Source organism: Dysidea avara, chromosome 8 (assembly GCF_963678975.1).
Source record: "Dysidea avara chromosome 8, odDysAvar1.4, whole genome shotgun sequence".
In the NCBI taxonomy this organism is placed as follows: domain Eukaryota; kingdom Metazoa; phylum Porifera; class Demospongiae; order Dictyoceratida; family Dysideidae; genus Dysidea; species Dysidea avara.
Window position 1 is genome coordinate 27,276,510 of NC_089279.1, and position 27,892 is coordinate 27,304,401.

The 27,892-nt window shown below is 38.1% G+C and overlaps 1 protein-coding gene across 3 annotated transcripts; it reads right to left on the reverse strand.

Moving 5' to 3' along the window:
• Positions 1-875: 875 nt before the first annotated feature.
• Positions 876-27,545, reverse strand: LOC136263535 (protein phosphatase 1D-like). Of its 3 annotated transcripts, XM_066058136.1 has the most exons (3): positions 27,002-27,545; positions 5,874-6,494; positions 5,525-5,821 (listed from the first exon to the last, which is right to left on the reverse strand). In XM_066058136.1, exons 1-3 carry the CDS (start codon positions 27,522-27,524, stop codon positions 5,574-5,576), a joined length of 1,392 nt encoding a protein of 463 aa, XP_065914208.1. In that variant the 5' UTR covers positions 27,525-27,545; the 3' UTR covers positions 5,525-5,573. The 3 variants fall into 3 exon arrangements, with proteins under 3 accessions (XP_065914210.1, XP_065914209.1, XP_065914208.1); XM_066058138.1 differs by lacking the exons at positions 5,525-5,821; positions 5,874-6,494; positions 27,002-27,545 and adding exons at positions 876-1,606; positions 3,471-3,862; XM_066058137.1 differs by lacking the exons at positions 5,525-5,821; positions 5,874-6,494 and adding an exon at positions 910-1,606.
• Between the last annotated feature and the right edge of the window lie 347 nt (positions 27,546-27,892).

The window sequence follows — 27,892 nt, forward strand, 5'->3', positions numbered from 1 at the left end:
TATATTCACTGAGTGCATGAGCCACCTCAAAATTCCATCCAATGTCTGAATAATAACTAATAAATATTTTATAGAACAGTCAACAACTCTATTAGAATGTCCATCATTAAAATTCTATTAGGAACACACACCAGTGTGTGAGCTGAAACTGAACCTATTTTTCTAGACCTGTACACTGTTATATTACCACCAAACATCCTGCCATACCAATTGCTTCAAGTTATACCATAATGTACTTGCTAATCATAAAAAATAATTCTTTGATTAAATATACGTAGTGGAGATCATTAGTTGTAGCTACAGACTTGATAGTTGTGGTGAAATGCTTACTTTTGCAACTTAAATGTTAATTCCAGTTTTACAGCGTCTACAGAAAGTTATCACGGTAGCTATACAGCATCCGGGGGCTGCACCTCTATCTGGTCAACCTCCACACCTCTTAGCAACTGCTATAGTGCAAACAAAATAGTGTGACCACTCTATGTATTCCTTATAAATATTGCATTTGAAGTGCATATAGGTGCCAGATGCTGGCACTAAAATGCTAAATAAATATTATTTGAGTCCTCTACAGTTGTTACTATGTACCGGTATATGAAAACCTGCATCTACAGCAACATCCCATGGACATACATAGCCTACTAGGTACGTACATGCAATGACTGTTCTATTAGAGTATTCGACTGTTCAAATTGTAGAACCTCAAAGATGAGTACATATTACCAAGAGTACATATTGCCAAGAGTAAATAATGACTAGCAAGAGTAAATAATTGAGTAATCTCCATTATTTACTCTTGCTATTACATTATGTCAACACAAATCTAAACTATAGCTACCATTATACATGTAAATATATAGGTAAGTAAACTAGGGAAATATTCCTACAAAACAACTGCACCAAAATTTACAGCATTGAGGATAGATTCCTATAAATACATGTAATGATTACATTGTATAGTACGCAATAACACAACTAATATTGTCTGCTCTGAGATTCTTAGAGTGCCATGTAAAGTAAGCCTTATCAATTATACTCTTCAATGCATAAGAGATCTGGGTTCTTTTATTCATCCAGTCTTCACTTGTAGCCGGTCCTTTACATATGCTATAGACAATTTCAGCTACTTCTTGTGGATCAATCACATCCCATATACCATCACTGGCTATTACAAAGAACAAGTCACTACTAGTCAAGTAATGGGTGCAGGTGTATGGAACAGGTGACATTAAGTATTCCCCACTCCTTGTAGCACTCCAGAGGTCACCTAGACTTCTTGATAGATTTGGTCTTGGAAAGTTACATGGTATAAGCCCGTCTCCTTCCCACAAGATACGTGTCTCTCCACGAGCACTAACATAGACACTTCCACCAAGATGCTCGATTCTCTTTCTCTCTTCAACGTCCACAGGTCTGTGAGTCTTACTAAGTTCTTTTGCCAAAATTTCAGGCTCTCCTAATCCACCATAGTTAGGATTTCTACATGCTAGTATTATCTTAGAGTCACCAACATTTACTACATGAACTCTATCAGCTTTGAACAGTGCACAGGCCACTGTAGTACCAGCATAACTTGGTATACTCTTGACTGTTTGTTTCCATGTGTCTGTTGTGAAGAAATTTACCAGTTAGACAAATACATACTATAAATAAAACAGGGCTATAAAAAATGCCATACAATAGAATGCAGTGCAACTTGTCCATAACAAACATTTTTGGGATTAGGAAGAGGCTCACTTCTTTCAGAGATCATTTTATTTTTCATATGGCACGAGCAAGGCTATGCTTTAAATGATTTATGGAACTTTCTACTCGTGTAGCTTCACCATACACTAGAACTCGTAATTAACATGCATTACATGAACTATTAGCAGCCTGAACACACACAAACCAGTTTAACAAAGTAACTCACGCGTAGTTCACGATAGTTTGGCATGGTAGACGCTCATTGCGTCTTTTGGCAGGTTTTGCTCACAACCCACAATCGATTCTATTGTGAGTCACATGGTGAAGTATTTCCGTGATATCTCCAGGACTTGTCCGTTTACATTAACAAACATAACAGCAACGTTACCTTCTCCCACCCATCATCGAAGCATTTAGGTATGTCTATAAAAGCAATCCAGTGGTAGAAATCGTATTGGTTGGGGTGATTGATCACTCAGTGCGGTGAGGCTATCAGCCTTCACTGGCTTGGGTGATTAGTCGTACTGGCGCGAGCCCCGTAGGCTATTAGCCTACACTAAGGCACGTGGGCAACTGTGCTTTATTGCCCACAAAGAGTGCTTTATTGCACCGCAAAGAGTGCTTTATTGAACGAATAAAGCACTCTTTGCGGTGCAATAAAGCACTCTTTGTGGTCAATGAAGCAGTTGGCTGGCTGAGAGTGTACTTTATGAAATTTAAAGTACACTTTTTCCTTTGATCTCGCCCACATAAAGTTCTATAATATTATTTTCAAGTCTCCCAGTTGGGCATTGGAGGGCTTGCACAGAAGGCAGAGTCTGTACTAGGTGCTCACCACTAGCCCAGGGAACCTAAGTGAAAATTGTTGAGTTTAGTATCCTAAAGTAAAGCGGTACAAGTACCAAAAAAACAACAACAACCCAACCATGACTTCAATCTGCAGTACATTGAAACCAATATGTGCATTCAGGATATACAATGCATACTGGCACCAAGCACTTTCCCTAAAGGTGTTGATTTGTAGTTAATGTGCCAATAGCTTCATGTGCTGTCTATAATTATACTGCCACATAAGAACTAAATAGGAACTGTTGGTAATTTTTTATGTAACACCTTAAGTTATTGTACACGTGGATGGATTGCAGGCATGTCATTCTTCATATTGTAAGGCTGTGCAACAGGCAGAACATTTAATCCTAACTCAATATGCCATTTTTTTTCCTTTGATATGCAGTGTATAGAGCTATATGGACTATTTTAACAAAACAAACTTGCAGTAATTTGCATAGGTGGTAGGTAACAGCTTGGCTTCAGATTTTTTTCGTTTCAAAGGTGCATGTTTTTGCATGCTTTTACATTGTAGTGACACATGGATCAACTGAATGACATGTGCTTAGTTAAACATATATATTCAGTACCAATCAAAACCTGTGTATGTGTACTTGCCACTACATAACCAAATGCTAGTCAAGCATACAACAGATATAATACTATATATTTAATTAAGATTTAGCTAATAGAATTACAATGGTTTACTTGAGCTCACTAACACACATCATGATGCATGAATCCTAGAGTCTAGACAGCTAGCAACACTTCTTCATGTAATGCGGTATCATGAAAGGAAGCTAATCAGTTTATAGTGGGTGGGTATAAGTGAAGCTACCATGCATATATATGCTTAAATGGGTGAGCACCATAGCCTCTCTTTGTAGCACTCGGAATTTCAAGTTAGTGGTTTAAACTAAACAGCTGATGATAAATGAAAATAGGACAGTCCTTACCTCTAGCTGACCACATGTCCTCGTGGATCTTCATAAAAGCTGTCTCCATAGCTCTCGACACTTTCACTGGATCACTGCTGTAAATATCTTCGTTCACCTTCATAGTTTGACAGAGGTTATCACGAGCATATTCTGCTGCCTCAACTCCAGCGTGGCCATCAAACAAAGCCAGAAAGTCGATTCTTTCGCGGTTCTTCTCCCGCATAATTTCTACAGTAATAAAATCTTCACAAACTGAACGATCTCCTTTCATCTTTTGCCCTCTAGCAATCAATCCAGTGGACCGTACTAGCTGCAAGTTCGCTGCCATCACCAAAGTGTAGCGCGGATTACGGGCGTGCATGCACGTGTTTTTAGTAGTCTCGCTTTTTGTGTGGGGACGGCAAGTAAATTTGCCGCCCCCGCAAGATTTTGTTTATCTATAGATCAACTTAGGTGGACACTGAAAGCTTGCGCTTTGTTGTTTGCTAGTCCCTTAAATCATCTTATACTCAATGGCAATAGCTCTACTTGTAATAGCTTAAGTATTGCTGCAACAGAGCCTGATTGCACTATTAGAGTGCATGCATTAACTATTAACCGAGCTATAGTTGTGCACTTCTGTTGGTCAGTAGCTAGAATCTATAGAGGCATAACTAGGGACCCGCCGATTATGCTCATAATTTTACCTATTATGCTATGCTGCACTGCTCAAAAATTCACCTTATATGCTTAAATTAATGCTCAATATTTACCTATTATGCTCGATTATGCTCAATGTTCATGCCTTAGTTGATATACTTTGCTACTAGTTTAACACTGTATAGAAAGAAAAAATGGGTGGCTGGAACACAAATAATAAATTCTTGCTGCATGTAAGAGAAAAGATCGATATACTCTAATAGAACAGTCAGTGTGATGATTGTTCTATTAGAGTTACTGACTGCTCTATTAGAGTATATCGATCTTATTTTGCAATTGTCATTTTTCCAGCAAGAATTTATACTGTCGTATAAATATTTAACCTATTATGCTGGCATTATGCTCAATGCTTTTAGGCCCCTATTTGGTGATTATTAGTTTCTCATCCACCGCCCGCATCCTTCTTAAGCTACCGCATGGTAAGCCATTATTTACTCTGTGCATGCTTAGAAGAACACGTGATACCAAACTGTTATAATTTTTTGTTGATGAACGCTACAATGCGCTATATACTGTTGTTTTCCTTAGCAAATTGCTGCAGTGCCAGTTGCAATCGTGTTCTATCGACTTCATCAAAGCAGGCTTTCAGTTGACTGTCGAAAAACAGTTGGCGATCACGAAAAGTAGAAGCAGCTGCTGAAGGAAATGTTTGTAGTAAGAAAGAAAGACAATTTGGACAAGGTCTGTACATCAGTGTGTTAATATTATAAAATAATGGCATAATGGTAATACCCTCCCGCCCGCATCATAATAATTAGAAAGGCTGGATGAGAAACTAATAATCACCAAATAGGGGCCTTAGGTACCTATAGCTATTATGCTCAAAATTATGCCAGCATAATCGGCGGGTCCCTAGGCATAACTACTGACCATCACTAGCTGTCCATACTGCAATGTAACTATAGAGATAGCTAGTGCCTATATACGTAGTATAAAAATCTTTGGTAAACAGAAGACTATGTAAGCTATTTTCAATTATAAGAACAGTACTCACTATATGTAGCTACGTAGCTATAGCACAGTGCATGGAACCCCTCTGAGGTAGTTGGAGAATTTTTATTTTGTAAAAAGGAGTTAAGGGCTGGGGTGTACAAGCTATAACACTATACTGATTTAGGACTAAAGAGGTTGTCCGGTATTCAGGGCTGTCCTGTAAGAGGGGTTCCATCCACGTACTATACTTACAAATAATACACACCACATATACAACTGCTGTGATTCACTTAAGTTGATGCATGGTTACTATCACAGCAGCAAAGGTTGATAAGCAGCAAGCATGCACTTTGCTTCTCAAAAACTGCTAGCTATGCTAATGCATTAATATTGAAGATGCAATTGTGTGTTTGTGGGTGGCTTGAAAATCATTTCAGCAATTTATTATATTACAAATTTTTTTAGCAATTGACAACAACATTTACATAGTCAAAGACACTGTGAAATCAGTTTAAGGAGAACATCATCACTCTTAGATCCAACAACTTGCTTGTCCTCAACAAGCTTTGTGATATCTTTTGACAAAGCCTTCACTTGACCAAGGAAAAGTAGAAGCTTAGATATTCTTTGGGAAGAATTTGTAAAGTTTCTTTTTGCATAATCCTCGAGTGATTCTAATCCAGCATCTTGTGTACGTTCAATCATCTTCTGTCCACTATCAGACAAGTTGTGTACAACTAAAAATGATGTAAAATAAATTGCTATCATAATCAAATAATTAATACTCACATGGATTCATGAAGGTAATCAATTTGAGACATGAAAGTTCTGTTTCATCTAATTGAACATCCTGCATTTTGGCTACACACTCCTTGGTCAGTTTTTGTATGGAGGAGACTACCACCGAGTTGTCAGTCAGATACAAGTGTGCTAAATGGTCACTGTTGAAAACAGTATCACTACCAGTTGGAAGCTTGGTGATATGGTAAACGAGTTTCAGTGCGTATACTTCCATCCATGATTCTTTAACCAATTTAATTTGATCTTCAACAGACAATTGGGCAAACATTGGTATTTTCTTTGCCCATGATATCACACTTAGCAATGAACTGCTTGTGCTATCTGGTATCTTTCCTTCAGTTATTGGACTAACCATGGGTAAAATTGGATTGTTTTCTCCCTCCTCTGCCCTTGCAAGTATCTCTAACATCACGGAAGTTGACATAGCTTGGATATTGACATCATTGTTGAATGAATTGTTGACCATGTGCATAGGTGAATAAAATGGAAAAGGCATGCCCACAGTACCAACAGTCCTTGTACTCTGTTGGACTGAACTAGTGCTCTTGGTATGTTCAGATGACAACTTGCGCTCTTTAGCTGGATAAGGTGTTCTCTCTTCTTGAACAGCTATTGAAAAAAAACAACAGGATCTTTAAATACTATACTACAATAACATAATCTTACCAGCTTATAGCTTAGACTTGCCTGTGCTAATCATGCAAGCACCATTTGATTAAAACTAAAGAGGTACTATACTGCTTAAACTCAGGCAATGATTAGGCATTCTCTATACTATCAGTATCAGAGCCAACAATGGCACATGCATTCCCTGACGAAAAACTCTGAAGCTAGCACTTTATGACAAAGTGCTATCTCAACTGCAGTACCATATTTTCAATATGTCACAACCATGCATGTAGTGGAAACTGAAATCTTGGTTCAAACCCATGAAACATACTTTGATCCCTAAAAATAGGAGCTTTGTGATTTAAGCACATGCAAACAGCATGCGGGGGGTGACCGTGCACTTGGTTTGAACATTTTATGCATATACTCAAATCACTGACTATAATCAAAGTTCATTGATACGTATGTTGTGGGTAAGTCAAAAGTTGGTTGGAAAGCTTAAGTGCTGCTTAATCTAAAGTTTGAGGCAGTATTTCTTTGTGAGGTTGAGATCTTTAAAACAATCAGAAATTAGTTTATCAGCCATAGCCATATTCAGCTTCAGCATCAGTAATATAATTACTAGATTTACAGTACTGTCATATTTTGACAACAATTCAAAAACAGCAATATGTTTACGAAAACAATAATCAAAAGAAGACAGCAATCAAAAATTTATATTTTTGCTAAAATGGATATTGGATTGATTATAAATATCAGCTGTTGCTATCATTGCATAATTGACAAATCCAATTTAGATTCATTGCTAGCGGTATAGTTATACACCTGTATGGCTCCTGCACAAGAATACACTAGACTATACCATGTGCTATATAGCTTATGATCATTTTGTCTTTGGCATAAATTATGGGAGAGCGTATCATATTAATTAACACCATAATTGATTTGTCAATACATGGCTACATACTTGGGCTGTGCGATAATAACGATAATGTGATTATCATAATACCTATGTCATTACCATGATAAAGATAATGTTTTCTATTATCAATATCTCAAGATAACAGTAAATCTCTGTAGACTATTGTATATTAAAAGCAGGCAGATGGTACTCTTGTGAGTAAGGTCACAATAAGGATTTTTCCAAGATATACTAGCCTTAAACAATTATTATTACACTAAACTGTGCTTGCAAAAGTACTCTATGACAATACTTCATTATCAGGGGCATAGCCAGGATTTTTTTAAGGGGGGTTCCAGCACCAGCATTGAGTTACCAGAAGCAGGGGGCGCAGCCCCCAGCCGCTGAGAAACTTTTATTTTAATGAATCAAAACTCAGCAAATTGCTATATTTTATGCAAAAAGTACATTAATTATGATGCATATAAGTGCCCCTGGGATGAAGGTAGTACTAGATAAAGCCACCTAGTGGAAACAGACAGTATAACACATAGAGACACATAGTAATCTGTAAGTGATAGTTATCTCACTGTGGTAATAAGAGCCATGAATCCACTGATACAAATGGAATGACTTACAATCAAAACAATATAACTATACAAATATGCATAGCATGAATTCATTTTGCATAACACAAGTGATAAATTACTGGAGCTCTATATCTTTAAATACTGCACACCAAAGCTATAGTAGTATAAGGTCATGCTAAGTTTTGCATTTAATGTTAGAATGTCTGAAAAACTTCATATGGACATGGATATATTTACATGCATGTTCAGTATACTTGACTGCTCTATTAGAGTATATCGATCTTTTTAACAAGTTTTGAAGAGGCCTAGGGCTCATGTTACCTCTGTATATCCTTCCCTGAGAGATGAATGCAAGCTTATCAATTGTTGTTAGGGACCGGCCGATTATGCTCATAATTTTACCTATTATGCTATGCTGCACTGCTCAAAAATTTACCTATTATGCTTAAATTTATGCTCAAAACTTACCTATTATGCTCAAATTATGCCCAATTATTTATGCCTCAGTTCCCATGCTCTGCTAATAATTTCCAGTTTATGGATAAATAATAAGTGGCTGAAGCACAAACCTACTTGTCAATATGCATATCACAGAAAAGATCGATATACTCTAATAGAACAGTCAGTTATGTGATTGTTCTATTAGAGTTACTGACTGTTCTATTAGAGTATATCGATCTTTCTGTGATAGCTATTTTTATAAGCAAGAATTCATACTATTACAAAATATTCTACCTATTATGCTAGCATTATGCTCAATGCTTTCAGGCACCTATTATGCTCATTATTATGCCAGAATAATCGGCGGGTCCCTAATTGTTGTGCTGTACCATTACACTATATTACTCACTCATTTTGTCCTGCCACACTAAATGGTGTGTTAGGATCCTGCTTGCAGAAGTCTAAATTTTACAGGGGGTTCCGGAACCCCCCCTCCCTACGCCCCTGATTATCGAGATAATATAATTTATTGTGATAAAATGGTTTGGTTTTTTTGCTATCGAAGCTTGTCGAAATATATTATCGCACAGCCCTACTATATAGAATTAGTCCTCAAATAAATGCTGCCACACTAGAACCATTAGCCAGCAAAGTGGTCTGTGTTGGCACAACAGAAAATGTAAGCACAAAAATATATATTAAAATTATTATAATAGAATATCATCAACTAGCTGCTATGCACACATATCTGTGGCTACATTAAATCAAACAAATACAAGAACAAAAACTAGAATCAACAAAGTGGTCTATATGTCACCCTGTGGAGGATTCTAGGAATTATGATAAGCCATATACCACAGATATATCTATCTATAGCTGATAAGCTGTCTGTCTATCAGTCCATCTGCTTCGTTACGCCGCTAACTAAGTAGATGTGAACCTGTTAGAGGCTGTTCAGAGACGTGCTGCACGGTGGGTTCGTGGAAGTCGCTGGAACCAAACTACGCACTCTTGGTCTATTTCTCATGATGTGTGCTATAGAAAGCTGTGTTTACCATCCTTATCTGCCAGGCGGGATGATCTGTCAGTGTGTGCTCTTCAAGACATTTGTCATGCTGGTTCTATTAAGTTTTCAAACTATTGTACATACAACACTATGCCTACGCGTAGCCATCGTCTTACCCTCATACCCCCACCTTCATCAATCAATGCTAGATGATATTCTTATTTTGTCCGTGTTTGTTTTGTGTGGAACAAAGTACTAATCAGTATTCTGGGAATTGAGAGCCATTCTGTTTTTCGCCATGCTATTTACAAACATTTTGTTGTAATTTTTAAATGTAATTTATTGTTGTTGATTTGTTGTTTTGTAGATGTAATTATAATAGTTGTTGATTTGTTTTGTTTTGTAAGCGTTATTTTGTGTGTTTTGTGCATGATTGTATGTGTTTTGTACTAGGACAGTACCTTGTACAGGTTTGCCTTTTGTGCTGTTAAATAACTCAACAACCGGCAAAGCACGTATCGATACGGGACTTTAACGAAATTAAGCGCTCATCATCTGGCAACTCCAAGTTTGTTGTTACACGTCGCTACGTGCTTCTGTTCGTTCTCCATAAAGCGTTGAAGGTGTTGGTGTAGAGGAAAACTTGAGCTAAATTCCTGTCAAAACCACGAAAGCGTTAGCGCATAGAACCGTTAACCCAAAGGGCCAAGGTTCGATTCCTGCCCATGACAACTTTTTTTTCTTCTCAGTGCCACCTTTTCGTGACACACTTTTTCATATGTCAGCTATTGACGACGATTACTCGGCAATCTGTTCACGTATCGACACGATTCACACGCGAAATGAAATGCTCACCATCTGGCTACGTCGCAAAGTTTATTGCAAGTTTCTACGTTCGTTCCTTCGTCCACTACAGCACGTTGAAGGCCATGATGTAGAGAAAACTTCAGCTACATTCCATTGCTAACCACACGATAAACAACTCAGCTGGTAAAGCACCTCCCTGAAGTTGTTGCGGTGACTGCTATGTAGCGCGTGGGTTCGAATCCTGCCAGTGACAAAATTTTTTTTCGTTTTATATACCTTTTTGGTGCATACTTTTTCTAACCCACTTTTTCTTCTCATAATAAGTTCATAGCATCCAGGTATTGCTACACTGCATATGGACTGTTGGAAAAGTATACAGTAGCACATTTGATAGGTATAGGGCAGGCGTGGGCAAGCCAATTGTACGTTTGTCTGTGTGTTTCTCCTGTGTGTTCTATTAGAGTAAGTACCTTCTCTTTGTAACTCCAATTCTTTGTGATGTGATGAAGTATGTACCTGTGTATTAAGTTAATTTTGCTCAAACCTCTTGCAGTATAGCTAAAAGTGCTTTAAACGCTGTTGACCATGTTACTACAGTGCCTGCATGATAAGATAGTACCACATAATTTGCACATGTCTTGGTAATTATTACATGCAATTCTGCTGTTTAGTTAACTCCATTTTCATATCACTTTAACTATTAGGCTTGCACGATGGTGAAATAAATTCATGATATCACCATGCATGCTACTCAGTTTAGGACATGCTTCATTCCTAAAGCACTGATTCATGTTATTGTGGTTAATGTGAAAATGTGCATGTAGGGCAGGTACCATGAATATACAGGCATGGGCAGGCCAACTGGTTTGTGTATTAATTTTGTTTGTCCCATGCACAGTAAGTGCCTTCTCTTTTTAACTCCAATTCTTTGTGATGTTAACGCCTAAATTATAGCCAGGAAGTGTGTACCTGTGTATTAAGTTAATTTTATTCAATCCTTCAGTTGCTTGCAGTATAACTACAAGTGCTTTAAATACTATCGACCATGTACGTTGTTACAGTAGGATAGCACCACATAATTTGCACATGTCTTGATAATTATTGGTTTAGCTTACATGCAGTTCTGCTGTTTAGTTAACCCCATGTTCACATTATTAGGCTTGTTAATGTGAATGTGTAATGGTCCTGCACGTAGGGCAGGTACCTATGCTAGTAGCTAATATAATCTACTCCTTCCATTATTTGGATATAACTTGCTAGCAAGAGTTCATAATATAAAAGAGAGGAGAGTGTTCCACTTAAGTATAGGATGTACAAATGCATAGCACGGAGCATTCTTGTTTATTTACATTATTTCTTGTATGTTAATTTAACACGTGAGGTGGCAATAACAACCCAGACAAGCACTAAGTTGCATTGTTTAGCGATTGGTATTGAAGCATTTATTGATTTAACATGTGAAGTGACAATAGCCACCTAGATACTGCTAAGATGCATCATTTAGCTATTAACTTCATGGAAGGAACCCCTAAGAGGCCCGTTTCAATATACCAAGATACATTCGTCATGAGTGATGTACCGCTATGGCTACAGTCTCTATACCTTGGAACGATTCGCAGAGTCTACTTTGCAAGTGAAACTCTTGGGTCAAACTACGCCTATTACTATACCAACAAGATTTCTGGAGTCGTCATCTGTGTTAAATGAAATCCTCACCAATAGTGATGCAGACAGCACTTTTTTTTCCAAAATCAATTAAAACACAATGTCAAGAAAAACAATTATAGCAAAGTAATTTATGTAACAAAGAACAGTTTGGCTTCAGCCTGGATTAAGTCAATTGGTATTGATATTAAAGATTGCCCAAAACATCATCTAGATCCTCAAACATCTAATGGATGAACACAAAAGGGAAAAAGATAAACAGCATCTCACCAATCCCATAATGGCAGCATAAGGTGTGTTCTATTTGCTAGAAAGAAGGGAGGCAAGGCAATCATAAAACGCAGTAGCTTCATCAGCCATCCCTCCAGTAGCTGAGAAAATCAAAGGAGTAAATGAACCATGTTCTATTTCATATATTCGGGTCTCATATGAGCGCTTCTTAGATTGTACCAATGACAGAACTTTTGCCAGTTGAGCCAGACTTAACGTCATCACCAATCGAGGATAAGCGTTGTAATTCTATGCAATTAGCCACAGTTTGCACAAGTCTGACCAATGAGGATACTGTTAATAGGAACCTTTGCTGCCTCTTAGCCATTTTCAAGAAATTGTGAGTTGAAAATTTCCTGAACTTAGTGCCACATAGTTAATGGAACTACTCTGCTGCAAGTAACACACATTCATAACCGCCTACCTGCTGGGTATGTCCATCGTGTCAGAGTAAATTTTTCACCAACAATAAATGGGTGTCATTATGATCTGCAAGTTCTCCTGGTATCAGTAGAAAATGGAGTGGTCTCAACTGATCAAGACTTCACTCAGGTATGCAACAGACCACTGCAATCCCATGGGTTTGTTTATTATCCTGGGATTGATTATTGCAAATATCATGATGAATGTCACTCAGTGATTCGTTTCCACTCTAAGCAAGTCAATATATCAATGACGCCATTTGAGAGAGTTAGTTCTTGGCATTGCTTACGTTGGCACAAACTTCCAAAAATGCAACACTAAAAGAGCAAGCCTCTAGTGAAGTGCTGTGCTCATTTTGCAAGCAACTTCTTAGCCATCTGGAGCACCAAAAGAAAAGATCAGCTCAAGTCAGTCCGGGAAAAAGAATTAAATGCAGGCAGCAAACTCCAACTATCCCACTAAGTATTTATCACCGGCCAGTACTAAAGCAAGAAAAAGAAATGCACAAACAGAGAGAACAAAGGACAAAGCTTTACTAACTAAATACTCTAAACTAGATGTAACATTGAATGATAGCCAAGATAACTGCAGCATTAGAGGATAGATATGGAGACCAGCTTTGAAGAGATATATAAAGAAGCTGGCGGTTTTGGAGTGGTAGATTTTATTAAGGAAATTTGGAGGAAAGGCAGACAGTGAAATGAATTCTACTCTGAAGAGTAGTATGTTGTAAATCAACCAGATGATTTGTGAACAGTTTATATTGCTACAGGTCATTGGAAACATGGTAACCGATGGAGCTTAGTTACTATTCGAATTGGTAATACATTCAATACTTATCAGTACGTGTATAATACAATAATGTTTCTCTCCTAAAGCTCTTGCTGTGTTCATTAGAAACCCGGCACCCTATGAAGCTTTTAAAAGCTTTGATATTCTTTAGTTGCCCACAAGAAGCACCCTCCAGGTGTACACTGGTTGCTTTCTTCATGATAGTGGTGCATCATGGGAAAGTATTTCTAAGCAGGTGGAGCAACATGAGCAGTTTAACTCAACGTGTAAAGCTTCAGGAAAGTTAATGCCAATGGCTGATGGAGTGCCGATTTTTTATGAAGTAAAAGTCATATCGCAATTGATGTGGAACTCCAGAGGTCAAACAATTGTAGGCCTACAGAGGATCAAGCATCACTTCATGATGTCTACCAGCTATTTGACAAGGATAAGGCAGTACAGCAAACTGCTTACATAATGCAGTTTCTGTGGAGGGTTTGACGTCTTCCTATGACATAGTTGGACTTAACTTAATTGGGAGACATTTTTAGTGAAGACTATTCAAGTCTGCGTGTTTGAAACTATCCCCATCTCTTTCAGGTGACCATTAAATATGTTTATGTATTGTATGGATTTTTTAAAGTTCTATGTAGGTACATGGATTTGCCACTAGTCTCCTAGTATGTGATGGAGCTGCACCCAACTTGACTGTGGTCAAAAGTACACATGGTCATAGTGGGGCATATGGCACTAACCAAGACTTTAGTGATGAATACCAAGTAAGGCTGTACTTTGTCAACCCATTCAACCCACTGCACCTAATTCACTGGTTGATCTGTCCAGGTCATCAGGTATGAAAATTTGTCATTGATATTTATCTTTATGCATGTATATCTTTAGCTGAAGAATATGATTAATGCTCTCCATTCATCTCACAAAAAAGGGACCAGGAATTTCACTCTTGATGCAAATCATTTTGAGTGGCAGGCAATAATAAATGTGTTTGAATGAGAGTGTGCACACGTGAAGAATGATAATGTCTGGATGATTCCCAAACTGCATGAAGCTTACATCATCCGGGACTCTTGGATCAAATTTAATGCTGCACCAACCAAGATTATGTAATAAAGCTGAAACACACATCAAAGATAGCTGCTTTTCCTTAAAAGATACAATGGAAACAGTACTCCAGATACCACACGGTCACCTTAACATGTCCTTATATTATAACAGAGGGGTCCTAATTTCAGGGTTCAAATTTTATGCATGTATACTTTTGTAAATAGAACATGGATAATATCAAAGTGTTCTCAGTTAATAGTTCCCTAGCCTTTCCACTTTAGCTGTATGTAGATCGAATAATATATTTTCAGCACGAACAAGCACTTGGAAAGTTGTATCATTATGTGAATCAGCAACCTCCTCCAACAGATGCTCCACAAGTTAAACTGACCCTGAAATACCTGGAGTCATTCAATAAGATTTTGAGAAATAGTTGCTGAGCCGGTACCGGGTGACTGACACAAACTGTGATATTCTGAAATACATAAGGGAAGGGTATGATTGTTTCACAATTGGCACCATGAAGCAGGTAAACAAATATATCCAAATGTAGTATTAATAATATTGAACATTTCAATTAGCTAAGCCTGAGCCAATTCAGACAAGCGAATTTCTGGCATGGCAAAGTAAGGTATACATAGAAACAGTACTTGCTTTCATATCATTTTTTTGAACAGCTTGGGATTACCCAGTATCTGTGTTTACGGATTTGAATCTTTCTGTGTATACTGTTTGAACAAGTACCCAAACTGCTTCATTTCACCTCTATGGGGGGGGGGGGGGGGGGGGTGTCAGGTAGTGCTGTGGAGTCTCCAGTACAAGAGATCAGCTGGTGAAAAGCTAAATACTGGCCAACTATGCAATTTCACGAGCAATCCAGTTGATCAAGCAGACAGTATCCACCAATCACAGTAGTAGTCGCTATAGAGATTTGTCTCTCAACATCTGTGAGAGTGACATTACTCTGGAAAGGAAAAAAATATACCAAAAACAAGAAAGCTTAATTTTGTTCATTTAAATTATCACAAAGATTATTAATAGCATAATAGCATGCACATTAATTGCACAAACATTTAAGTAGTTATGAATTTGTTTTACTCTTTGACTTTACATGCTGTGTTAATAAGGTGTCTCGTAAATTTTGTCCTGACACTGAAGCAGTTCCTTTTGTTCATTGCAGTGCCAGCCTTGGAAGGAGCTTAAGAATTCTTGGATTCTGAATTTTGATACAAATTCAGTGAACACATCATCCAAAGCTGATGGCTTAAAATAATCTGGCGATTCAAAACAGCTTTGAATTTTTTTTTTCTTTAAGCTTAGTTCCACTGTGAACAAACTGGTAGTTTCCTGAACAAAGGAAGTCCCGTACTTCTTAAATCCAGTTTCATTGCAAACTGCTTATCCACTTCCTGTAGAAACAGGATCATTCTTCACAGGGAAAGTACATAAATCCAGAATCTCGATACCGCAAGTACATAGAATCAGACTCTGTGACTGTATTTAAGGAGATTGTCGTACACTTCTGTTGAGAATATTAGCATGAATACTTCATACTCAAATTTCCTTGCTTGATAAAAGCTAACCCACCTCGAGTAATAGTGGTGGCATCTTCATGATTAAGCTCCAAGTTCAGTTTTGCAAGGTCTGTAGTGTCCTTTACTAGTAGTATGTTGCAATGGTGATGTCACTGGAATGAACTTGTCCTTATTCTTAGCACATTGTTCATACAGACTGGCAAACGTGTTCTTCAAGAAACAATATATCACATGGCTAAACTAACTTAGAACGAGTGATGTCCAGACAATACGTTGCAATACACTACTAACTCATAAACTCATGGTTTCCTATGAATTCAAATTCATGGGTTGTTCATATTTATGACTCTATGTATACTTTCTGTTTCATAGGCTATGAATTTTATGCACCCTATGAATTACACATGAACCATCACATGAAAACACCATGACTTTAATATGAATTATTATCCCATGAAACCCATGAATTGACCATGAAACTACTACCATACAATGGATAAATATGTCATGAGTACTCCATGAACTGCACTATGAAATTTACATGAATGTCTCATGAACTTATCAATGAAATTTACATGAGCATCCTATGAGATACCAATAAAATGTTCTGGATCTGGCATCATGAAATAATGTCTATGCTGGACAGAAAATGCTTTGTTATGTATTAAGAATCACAAAGTAGCAACTCCAAAACACCTACAAATTGAAGTTCAATATAAAAATATGAATTACAACTTATCATGAATTACAACAGTTGAAAGATATCAAGACACACGCACGACCCAAGAAGCCGGCGCGCCACACCGTGAGTATATTAACAGGAAGAAAGAAAATGCAATTTTCACACCTATGTAGCTCTGTGATCCCTTAACCGATTGGAATCAAATTTGCTACAGATGTGCCAGCCAGTTATGGGAGTCTACATACCAAATGTGGAGAAAATCGGTCCAGCCATTTCCGAGATATGAGCGAACAAACTTTCGTTTTAATTTCTTCATTTTTTTCTTCTTCATCTTCATTTCGCAAAATCCACCATAAAACACGAATGCGTACTCGGATAGAGCTGAAATTTGCCACACTTGAAGGGCTCATTAAGGCAGATCTAAGTACCAACTTTGGTATATAGGAATCCGAGGAACATTCATGGAGTTATGACCGATTATGTGTGTAAAATAAGGTCGAAGATCTGTCACGCCTACAGGGTAAACCCCTTGGAGGAATGAGTTGAAAATTGATATGTAGATGGAGTAACCATCGTAGGAGTGCCTTTTTGTGGTTTGAAAGGAATCGAGATAAAGGCCATGGAGATATGACACAAAACCCAACCTGTGTCAAAATTACACGATCGATATTTATGAATAAAAAAACTATTAGTTTTCACATCTACCAGGCAAACCGCTTAGAGCAATGAGCTGAAAATCAGTATGTAGCTGGAATAATCATCATAGAAAGTCCTCGCAGTAGTACAGAAGAATCGGATTATAAACCACTGAGTTATGATTCGAAAGGCAACTACGTGTAGCAAATGCGAGATCGAGATATTCTAATAGAATAGTCACCCTATTAGAGCATTCAGCTACGTTTATAACTTACTCCATTATAGAATTATATTACATTGCAAGATATTCTGTACGGAATTCAGCTACAAACAGTTAATCTGATAGACAATTCAGCTACATGCACTTAAGTCACCCTGTAGAGAGTTCATCTAGAAACAAGTCACCCTGTAGAGAGATCAGCTAGAAGAAGTCACCTTATAGAGTTCAGCTACAAAGAAACCATCATGTAGAGAGTTCAGCTGCAAACAAATCACCCTGTAGAGAGTTCAGCTACAAACAGATCACCCTGTAGAGAGTTCAGCTACAAACAAACCACCCTGTAGAGAGTTCAGTTACAAAGAAACCACCCTGTAGAGAGTTGCAAACAAGTTATCTGTAGGGAATAATTAACATGTAATAAATGTATTATTATTATATAGATAATTTGTACATTTACTGATAAAATCAGAATTAGTTAAAGTATTTAAAAACTTCTTCATCTTTCTCTTCTTCCTGTGGTAAAGAAAAACAGATAGGTTTAAAAAAGCCACAAAGCCGGCCATAGGCCGGCTTTGGGGTATACAAATACAAAAAGAAGTGAAATCTAATCCAAAACAGCCAAGCTGTAAAAAGAGAGTGCGGCCCTCTGAAAGGCTATGGTGAAAAAAGATGTGAAATCCAAGGTGGCAGCCAAGAAATGGCTGTGATGGTAGGTTAATGGTAAAAATTTTAATAACGACAATTCAGGTGAATTTTGTGCCAATTGACCAAGCGGCACCAAATTCACCTGAATTGTATTATTAAAATTTTTACCATTAACCTACCATCACAGCCATTTCTTGGCCGCCACCTTGGATTTCACATCTTTTTTCACCATAGCCTTTCTGAGGGCCGCACTCTTTTTTTACAGCTTGGCTGTTTTGGATTAGATTATATTATACCCACGTCCCATACTACAATAATGGACCAATGTATTATTTATAACATTGTATTGTTATTATGTACGCAGCTGTAGTAATCAGAATCCTTAGCTAAGTTGTACCGTGTACTTTGATTTGTTTTTGTACTTAGCTAAGTAATTAACACATGTATTAGCAGCTTTTCTTATGGTTATGTTAATTGTATGTAATAGAGTAAACACACTATTTATGGACTTTTATTGCACCTTGTACTTGGTAAACATGTTTCTTTTTATAGTATAAATATAGTGTCTTGTACCATGTATTTATTGTTGTGTAGTCTAAGATAAAAGTATTATCCTTAAGCGTGTAATTATTACCGGGCAGATACGACAGTGGCGACGAGGATATAACTATGGCTACTCATGGCACCATTGCAGCATTTTCCAGTTCACAAGAAACATGGACAGTGTACGTCGAGCGTCTCGAACAATACTTTGCAGCCAACAAGATAGAGGATGTAGACCAACAGAGAGCAATACTCCTCAGTGTCTGTGGACCAGCTACCTACCGGTTCATTCGCAATCTGGTGTCCCCTAAGAAGCCAACGGAGCTCAAGATCAAGGATCTCATCACCATAGCACAGAAGCATCATGATCCTAAGCCGTCAATGATTGTGCAGAGATTCCAATTTAATGGCCATAATCGTTGTACAGGAGAATCAGTCGCAGCTTATGTTGCAGAGCTACGCCAGTTTGCAGAACACTGTCAGTATGCCACTACCCTCAACAATATGTTACGAGATAGTCTAGTTTGCGGAGTAGAGGATTCCAGAATCCAGCGCCGACTTCTAGCAGAACCAGAACTCACCTTTGACAAGGCTTTCGAGATAGCTATGGCATCTGAATCTGCAGAAAAGAATGTGAAAGACTTACAGTCCCCTGTCCCTGTTAACAAGCTGAAGACTCATGGTACACAGAATCCATGCTACCAATGTGGAGAGAAACACAAGGCAGCTGATTGTTGTTTTAAGACTGCGGAATGTCGCAAATGCGGGAGGAAAGGACACATTGCTCGTGTGTGTAAAAGTAAACCCTTACCAAAAGGACAGCCCCGCCCACAACAGAACGATGGTACCACGTCTCGTCCTACTCACATAGTAAAGGAGGAGGAAGATGATTACTCCATGTACAAGGTCACCGCCACATCTGTGAAACCACTTCTAGTGTCAGTGAGTATTGACAATGCTAGTTTGGAAATGGAGGTAGACACCGGAGCTTCAGTTTCTATTATCAGTGAAGAAACTTACAATCGTCTGTGGTCACCAGAAGATGCTCCCCCTCTCCAGGAGTCCAGTGTCAAGCTGAGAGCTTAACAGATAGGTGTCAAAGGCTCCACCATAGTCACAGTCAAGTATAAGGATCAGACTGAGCAGTTACCATTAGTGGTCGCAAATGGGAGTGGACCAAGCTTATTGGGAAGAGACTGGCTTATGAAGATCTGTTTGGACTGGACTAACTTATTTTGTGTTAACCATGCATGTTATTCTTTGTCCTTGTAGGGTATTCTTGATACATACACAACCGTCTTTAGTTCAGAACTTGGAGTCTTAAAAGGAACTAATGCTACAATTAGAGTGGATCCTACAGCCCAACCCAGTTTTCACAAACCCAGAGCAGTACCTTATGCCTTGAAGGCAAAAACTGAGAAAGAACTGGACCGTTTAATTCAACAAGGTGTGATCGAACCTATTGAATTTTCTGAGTGGGCTGCCCCAATTGTTCCTGTGTTAAAGAAAGATGGTTCAATTAGGATATGTGGAGACTACAAGGTTACAATTGACCAAGCTTCCCAAGTGGACAGCTACCCCTTGCCTAGATAGATGATTTGTTCGCATCATTGGCTGGTGGAAAGAGATTTTCAAAACTAGACCTTGCCCATGCTTATCAGCAGATACCCTTAGATGATGCATCAAAGAAGCTTGTGGCTATCAACACACACAAAGGATTGTTCCAGTACAACAGACTTCCTTTTGGTGTTTCAGCCGCTCCATCCATATTCCAAAGGACTATGGAAACACTTCTTCAGGGTTTTCCAGGAGTGTGCTTGTTTCTTGATGACATCTTGGTGTCTGGATGGAATGACCAAGAGCACCTGACCAATTTGTCAGCAGTATTGCAGAAACTGGCTTCAGCAGGTATGAAATTAAAGCCTAATAAATGCTTTTTCATGCTACAGGAGGTGGAATACCTTGGTCACAAAAATAATATCGGCTAAGGGACTGGAACCAATTCCAGAGAAGGTTAGAGCTATTGTGGAAGCACCTGCCCCAAGAAATGTGTCACAGTTGAAGTCATTTTTGGGCATGCTGAACTATTATGGCAAGTTCTTACCTAACCTTTCTACATGTCTTGCTCCTTTGTACAGCTTGCTACAGAAGAAGCATCATTGGTCATGGGGAGAAAAGCAATGTAAAGCTTTTGAGAAGGCCAAGGCTTTGTTGACATCTTCAAGTGTCCTGACACACTATGACCCATCCAAACCACTGATTTTGGCTTGTGATGCATCCCCTTATGGAAATGGTGCAGTTTTGTCTCACCAAGTTGGAGATTATGAACTGCCAGTTGCTTTTGCTTCACATTCTCTGGCACCTGCGGAGAAAAATTATGCACAAATAGACAAGGAAGCACTTGCTATTGTTTTTGGAGTCAGACATTTTCACCAGTACTTGTTTGGAAGACATTTTACAATTAAATCAGATCACAAACCCCTACAGCACCTCTTAGGAGAGAGAAAAGGTATTCCGGTGATGGCATCAGGAAGAATACAACGATGGGCCTTAACACTGAGTGCGTATAACTACACAGTGCAGTATGTGCCTGGTAAGGATAATGCAAATGCTGATGGTTTCAGCCGATTGCCACTATCAGTGCAGCCAAAAGAAGTACCAATGCCTCAAGAGTTAGTGTACTTGTTAGAAGGCTTGGAGATTTCTCCAGTAACAGTGGACCAAATCAGATCATGGACTGATTGAGATCCTATGTTGTCCAAAGTACGCAGATTTGTGCAACATGGCTGGCCACGAGCAGTTGATTCAGTACTTAAACCATATCAATCAAGACAGTTGGAGCTCAGCATTCAAAACAACTGCTTACTCTGGCAGAATCGAATCGTGGTACCTAAGCAGGGAAGAGAGAAGTTGCTGGCTTTGCTTCATGAAGGTCATCCAGGAATTTCTAAGATGAAAGGTTTGGCTCGTAGTTATGTGTGGTGGCCTAACATTGATTCAGACTTGGAAGCACAAGTAAAACAGTGTAACCAGTGTCAAGTCAATCAGCCTTCTCCCCCAGCTGTACCAATGCATCCATGGGAATGGCCAGAAAACCAATGGGAGAGAATTCATTTAGACTATGCTGGACCCTTTCTGGGAAAAACGTTTTTAGTTGTTGTCGACGCCCATTCTAAATGGATGGAAATAGAGGTTGTAAGTTCTGGTACTACTCAAGCAACGGTTGAACATTTAAGAACAATGTTTGCCAGATTTGGGTTACCTAAGGTGATTGTGACAGACAATGGCACTTGTTTCACTAGCAGTGAATTTACTGAATTTCTAAGGCAAAATCACATCCGCCATTTTAAGACCGCACCTTATCACCCTTCTTCTAATGGCTTAGCTGAGAGAGCTGTTCAGACCTTCAAAATTGGAATGAAGAAGCAGTTGACTGGTACAATACAGACTAAACTCTCACGCTTTCTTTTTCATTACAGACTTTCAACTCACGCAACAACAGGAGTTGCTCCAGCAGAGTTAATCTTGAAACAGAGACCTCGCTCACACCTGGACCTGATTGTACCTAGCCTAAAAGACAGAGTTTCACAACATCAACATAGACAGAAGTCACAATATGACAGAACCACCCAACAACGTACTTTTCAACAAAATGGCTTAATGATGGTTCGTGGTTTTAACAAGGGACCAAAAGGCAATTGGTTACCAGGAACTGTTGTTAGTACCAGTGGTGAGCACTCTTACAAGATCAAATTATCAGATGGTAAAATTGTCTGCTGAAGACATGCGGATCACATTCGCAATAGACAAGGTGACTGTAGTTCTGATCAAGACAATGATACTGATGACATTCCTATTCCAGTTTCCCAGCAGCCACCTACCAGTGGAAGTGCACCAACTGAACTTCACCGCTCACAAAGGTAACGTAGGCCTAAGGTATCGTAGGCCTCCAGAGCGTTTTCAGAATTAAGAAGGGAGGAATGTAGTAATCAGAATCCTTAGCTAAGTTGTACTGTGTACTTTGATTTGTTTTTGTACTTAGCTAAGTAATTAACATATGTATCAGCTTTTCTTATGGTTATGTTAATTGTATGTAATAGAGTAAACACACTATTTATGGACTTGTATTGCACCTTGTACTTGGTAAACATGCTATTTAAGGTTTCTTTTTATAGTATAAATATAGTGTCTTGTACCATGTATTTATTGTTGTGTAGTCTAAGATAATAGTATTATCCTTAAGGGTACTCTGCACAGTTCGTACAAGGCTTCCCAAGACATAGTCTGTTTTGCACTAAAAGAAATACTATGGTCACTTAATTAGTCTGTGATATGTTGACACATTTTAGTACCCATAAATTAGGTATCCCATAGCAACAAGCGCACGCATCTTGCTGTTCTACACCCTCTCACTTAAATTAGAACTACTCCATCATTTTTAATCCAATGGACATGAAATTTTCACACGAGCTACGTAGCTACTTTAGTAATTTTGCCAAAGAAGAGCGTTTGCCATTTTTTAATTGCAAGTTCAGATGATGAATAACATGGAAGTAAAAAAAAGGATTTCTGGGAGTGTCAACCTGAAAGATAAATACGTGATGAATGAGAAGCTAAAAGACAAAAATAAAAACGCACAATGGTTTGTGCTGTTTAGCATGGTGTATCATAAAAGTATCAAGGCTCTTGTGTGTAAACTGTAGGACTAGCTCTAGTATAAAGGGAAAAACTGTAACTCATGTTCTAAAGCAAATTTAGCAGTTGGGTTTGGACTAAACTGTGTACTAGTGTTAGCTTATATCCAGTACAAAAGTACAGAACATTTGCTAAAACCATTTATAAGTTACAGAGCAAATTAAATTTCATGAGAAGCCATATAAGCGGGATGTACAGAGCACCCTTAAGCGTGCAATTATTACCAGGCAGATACGACAGCAGCTAAAGTTTTATTCGAAAGTTCTGGAATCACAGAGTAGCTAAAAACATATGAAATAAATATCTAAGTTGATTTGTGCACCTACGTATGCAGAATACTAAGCAGTTTCTAAGTTCATATACGTGAACAAAATGATAAGTAAATTCAAGACTTAAAACTAGAAACAGTTGAGTTCATTAAACACAGACGTACTGGTATTTGTAGTAAGATGCCATCTGTTTCATTTGCTAAAAGCGATTTAGTAACTCAAAGGCCTGGGAGCTGAGTTGAACTTTTACTTTCATTTTTAATGCTTATCATCAATATTGTAGTACTATTCTTCTCTGTGTTCTGCAAATAATTTTGGATAAATAGTAGACAAAGTGCATCATAGGTACCCACCCTCAAAAAATTATTTTCGTGGACTTCAGGATGAACGTTCAACTGTGTTTTTTGTTTGTTTGTTTGCTTATGTCGCTCTTTTATCCCATACTCATGCCATGGCCATACGTATATGTACCGTAAACCCCACTGCAATACATTAGTCTAAATAAGTTAGACACTATGGGAACTAAGCAATTCAGTAACCTCTCAGGCCCTTAGTAGCACCCTCGCTGCACTCACGACACTTATTTGCAATGTATGGTAACTCTGGTTCCTTGTAATTGCTTATTCAGGAGTGGTGTCAAATTTTGTAAACAACAGTTAAGCAGCTGAAAACGCTGATAATGTAGCTATACATGTTCAGTACCATAACACTCAGAAATGGGATATTACAGTAAACACCTACTATAACGTCATTAATAACAATGTACAACTTACTAGTGAAGGCAGATGAAGGTTGCGGTATGAATTCTTACAGTCCTATCATGGCCTCCTTCACTTCAATTTAAGCTTCACCTTTCGCGACGTTCCCATCTTTACAAACTGTATTAGCATTTCTCTTCCTTAATTGTTTGCTGGTAGAACACAAGGCGGGTGAAAATTGCAGTACAAATTCCTAGCATGGCCTCCTTCACTTCAATTTAAGTTTCACCTTTCGAGAGGCTCCCTTCTTTACAAACTGTATTAGCATTTCTCTTCCTTGTTTGCTAGTAGAACACTAATTGGTGTAACAAAACATCGCGCAATAATTAGCATTTCAGGTGAGCTTTCAGATGAACAGCCAGCAAAACAAAACCAGCCTCAAGAGTCAAACAGATTCCTTACTATACTACACGTTGTAAACTGCTTTAACTACTCAACTAAAACTACTAGTACTTTTACCTCAATTTTCACTGTTGCTATGACTGACTGGTTACTAAGCAATACTGCATGATGAGCATTAATTAGAGTTGCTAACAATTCATGGTGTTTTCATTGGCTGTATTAGTATCTATCTCCAGAGAAGTTATATTCATGGTTATTTCATAGGTTGTACACTTATAAATCTGATCAATACGATGTAAGTTATATCCACTTGTAAAGTTCATGTGCATTTCATTGAGTGCCAAGAAGTGATAAATTTGTAGTATTAACCATTCATAGGGTTTTCATGACCATGTAAAATAGAAAATATAATTAATTTTTCATAGGTGGCAAAGAAATTCATGCACTTTTCATAGGGAACGCAGGATCACTGATGTCACCCATGTGTGTAAATTCATAGGAATTTCATGGAGTATTGTGATAAATTCATGGGGAATTCCCAACACCATGAATGTACTGTGAATGCTTTTCAGGGTAAATTCATGTGTAATTCATAAAATTCATATGGTGATTTCATGGCTAAAAACGTTAGTAGTGATAGGACATAATGGCAGGTTGCGTACTTCCTTTGTCAAACATTCCCGTTCTTTGTTAGTCATAGCCTTTCACCATCTTGCTTTTATTGCCAGTGATTCATGGAGCAATTCGTCAAAGTCTGGTGACATTTCCACAACAGTTTCTGCAAGGCCAATATCCACGTCTTCCATTTATAGTGCACCAAAATATTACTACTGAGATGGAATATTTGTGACTTCAGTCTGTAGCAATCATGTGATTAATTAACAGATGAACAGTGATAACAAGTATGTTCGCATACGCGTTTGTACAGGCTATACTGACGTAAGACACTCTTTTTATATTATGCTAGCTTAGAGGATTCCAGCATAACACACTGAGATACGTACTGTAGCTAGTATACCCTACTCATTTTGTTACTTTGACTGCTCAGTGTTGGGGGTAACGTGTTACATAATAATTATTACTTTTGTGGTAGCTAACTAAGTAATGTAACGAAATTATAACTCAAGTTACTTTACTTGCAAATGTAACGCGTTACCTAAGTAATATAGTTACTGTAACGAGTCTAATATTATGTAATATTATCACTACAAGTAACGAAGTTACTAATTTCATTAGTTATCATCTGAGTAACGCCTAGCCACAACGAAGTAACGAAGCCTACTGAATGAAGCTTATTCACCAGCTTCTTACTTATAACCAAGATTTGCACATTGTCCAACAACAAATCATGTCACGTGATAAAGTGGTAGTTTCACACGTGACAGCAGGCTGTGGACACAAAGTAATATAATATGTAATATTATTACAGTTACTTTATTTTATGGGTAATATGTAACTGTAACTAAATAGTTCAGTTGCAAGTAATATGTAACTTGTTACTTTCAAAAAGTAACTTGCCCAACACTAGACTGCTATATGTTTGCTATCTTAGAGGATTCCAAGAATATGAAAAGTAGCAGATCTAAACATAATAATTATATAGTTATACTACTTAATATGATACTTGATGAGTGTGAGTACTAACTTTAGCCATTCTATTTTGGCACCCATAGGCAAGCCAATTTGAATTGATTAATGCAAAGATATTACATTTGGCTCAAATTTTCTTGTGAGTAAAACTTTCTTTCAAAAATGCATGTAAGACCTTGTTATCACTACAAGAGCTAGCTATAGGTCTTTAATTTCTAATAGCTTTCAACCTTAATTCAAATGATTTGATTGGCCATAAACTCAGAGTCAAAATTTTATATCAATATACATAGACCTTTTGTAGTTACATTAGTTTTAATGATTTTCATATCCACCACAGTACAACTTATTCTACAACTATAGAGACAATTTTTTTGACTTCGCATATAATCTAGATTGTCTGTCTGGTATAGCTAGCTAGTTATCGCTGGGAGCAACACGAACCTTAAGAAAACCGGAAACTACATATGTAATGTAGTTTCACAAGAAAACATGTATATTTTTAAGTTTTCTAAACTGGCCCAAGCAAGCAGAGATATGCATGCTGAGGTTGTTGTGTTGAAACCATTTTCACACATTTTTGCATAAATTAGCAACTGTATGGCTTTTATTTCTGGAATCCTCTATACACTCCAACTACGTAGCTACACCCTTACCGTTCGTTTTCATTCCCACATCTAGACATTTCTGCAGGCGACAGTGCTGACAGCTGTTTCTTGTGATCTTATCAATTTCACAGCATTTGTTGTGGCTTTTGCACATATACTTTGCTTCTGCTCGAATACTTCTTCTGAAGAAACTCTTACATGCCTCACAGCTTAACACGCCAAAATGCATTCCTGAGGCAGTATCGTTGCATACGCGGCAAGCTTGCTGATGTGGACTGGCTGTCCGCGAACCGGTGGAGTCAACAGATCTTGGAAGTGAATGATGAGGGCTCTGGATACAAGTCCGTGACGGTAATGTGGCGGCTGGATTAACGTAAACACTGTTTCCATGTTCAGAAGTGGAGCTAACGTCTGGACTATTGTGTTGGTCTTCAACGCCTGGTTGGAAATTGGTTAACGGCCAGTCGCTGTAGTGGCCATGAGTAGCATTATACTCCAAAGTTTCGCGGTCATGCCACTGAAGCCAATCGCATGCTTCTTGGTCGTACACAAAATTACCTGGAGAAGTCATTTATTTTAGGATGACTCCGACTGTCCTTTTATAAGACAACTAGTTCTGACGCAGGCACCGGAAATACGTCATTGTCGCGTAATCTCGGATACACGCGCTTGTTCTGGATTTTTTAATATGTTTTTTCATGCGCTTGTTCTCGAATTACCACCTGTTACATCTCACAAAGAATATGTTCTCATAAGGACACTTATTGTTTATTTTATGTTTCAGATCAGGAAGTTAGCCTAAACCAATGTGGGCGGGTGGCTCATTATTCATTACAATCTTATATGCACCTGACTGTTTTATTAGAGTTAGATGAATGCTTTATTAATCACCATCTTAGAAGTGAAAGGGTAATTAAAATCTCTTCCCCTGACATTTGG

Coding starts and splice junctions, on each gene's coding strand:
- LOC136263535 (XM_066058136.1), bottom strand. CDS start 27,524: ATGACTTCTCCAGGTAATTTTGTGTACGACCAAGAAGCATGCGATTGG. Junction 6,495..27,001: donor TGTGGGAATGAAAACGAACG/GTAAGGGTGTAG, acceptor TTTTTTCAATAG/CTGTTCAAGAAGAGAGAACA. Junction 5,822..5,873: donor GATTACCTTCATGAATCCAT/GTGAGTATTAAT, acceptor CATCATTTTTAG/TTGTACACAACTTGTCTGAT.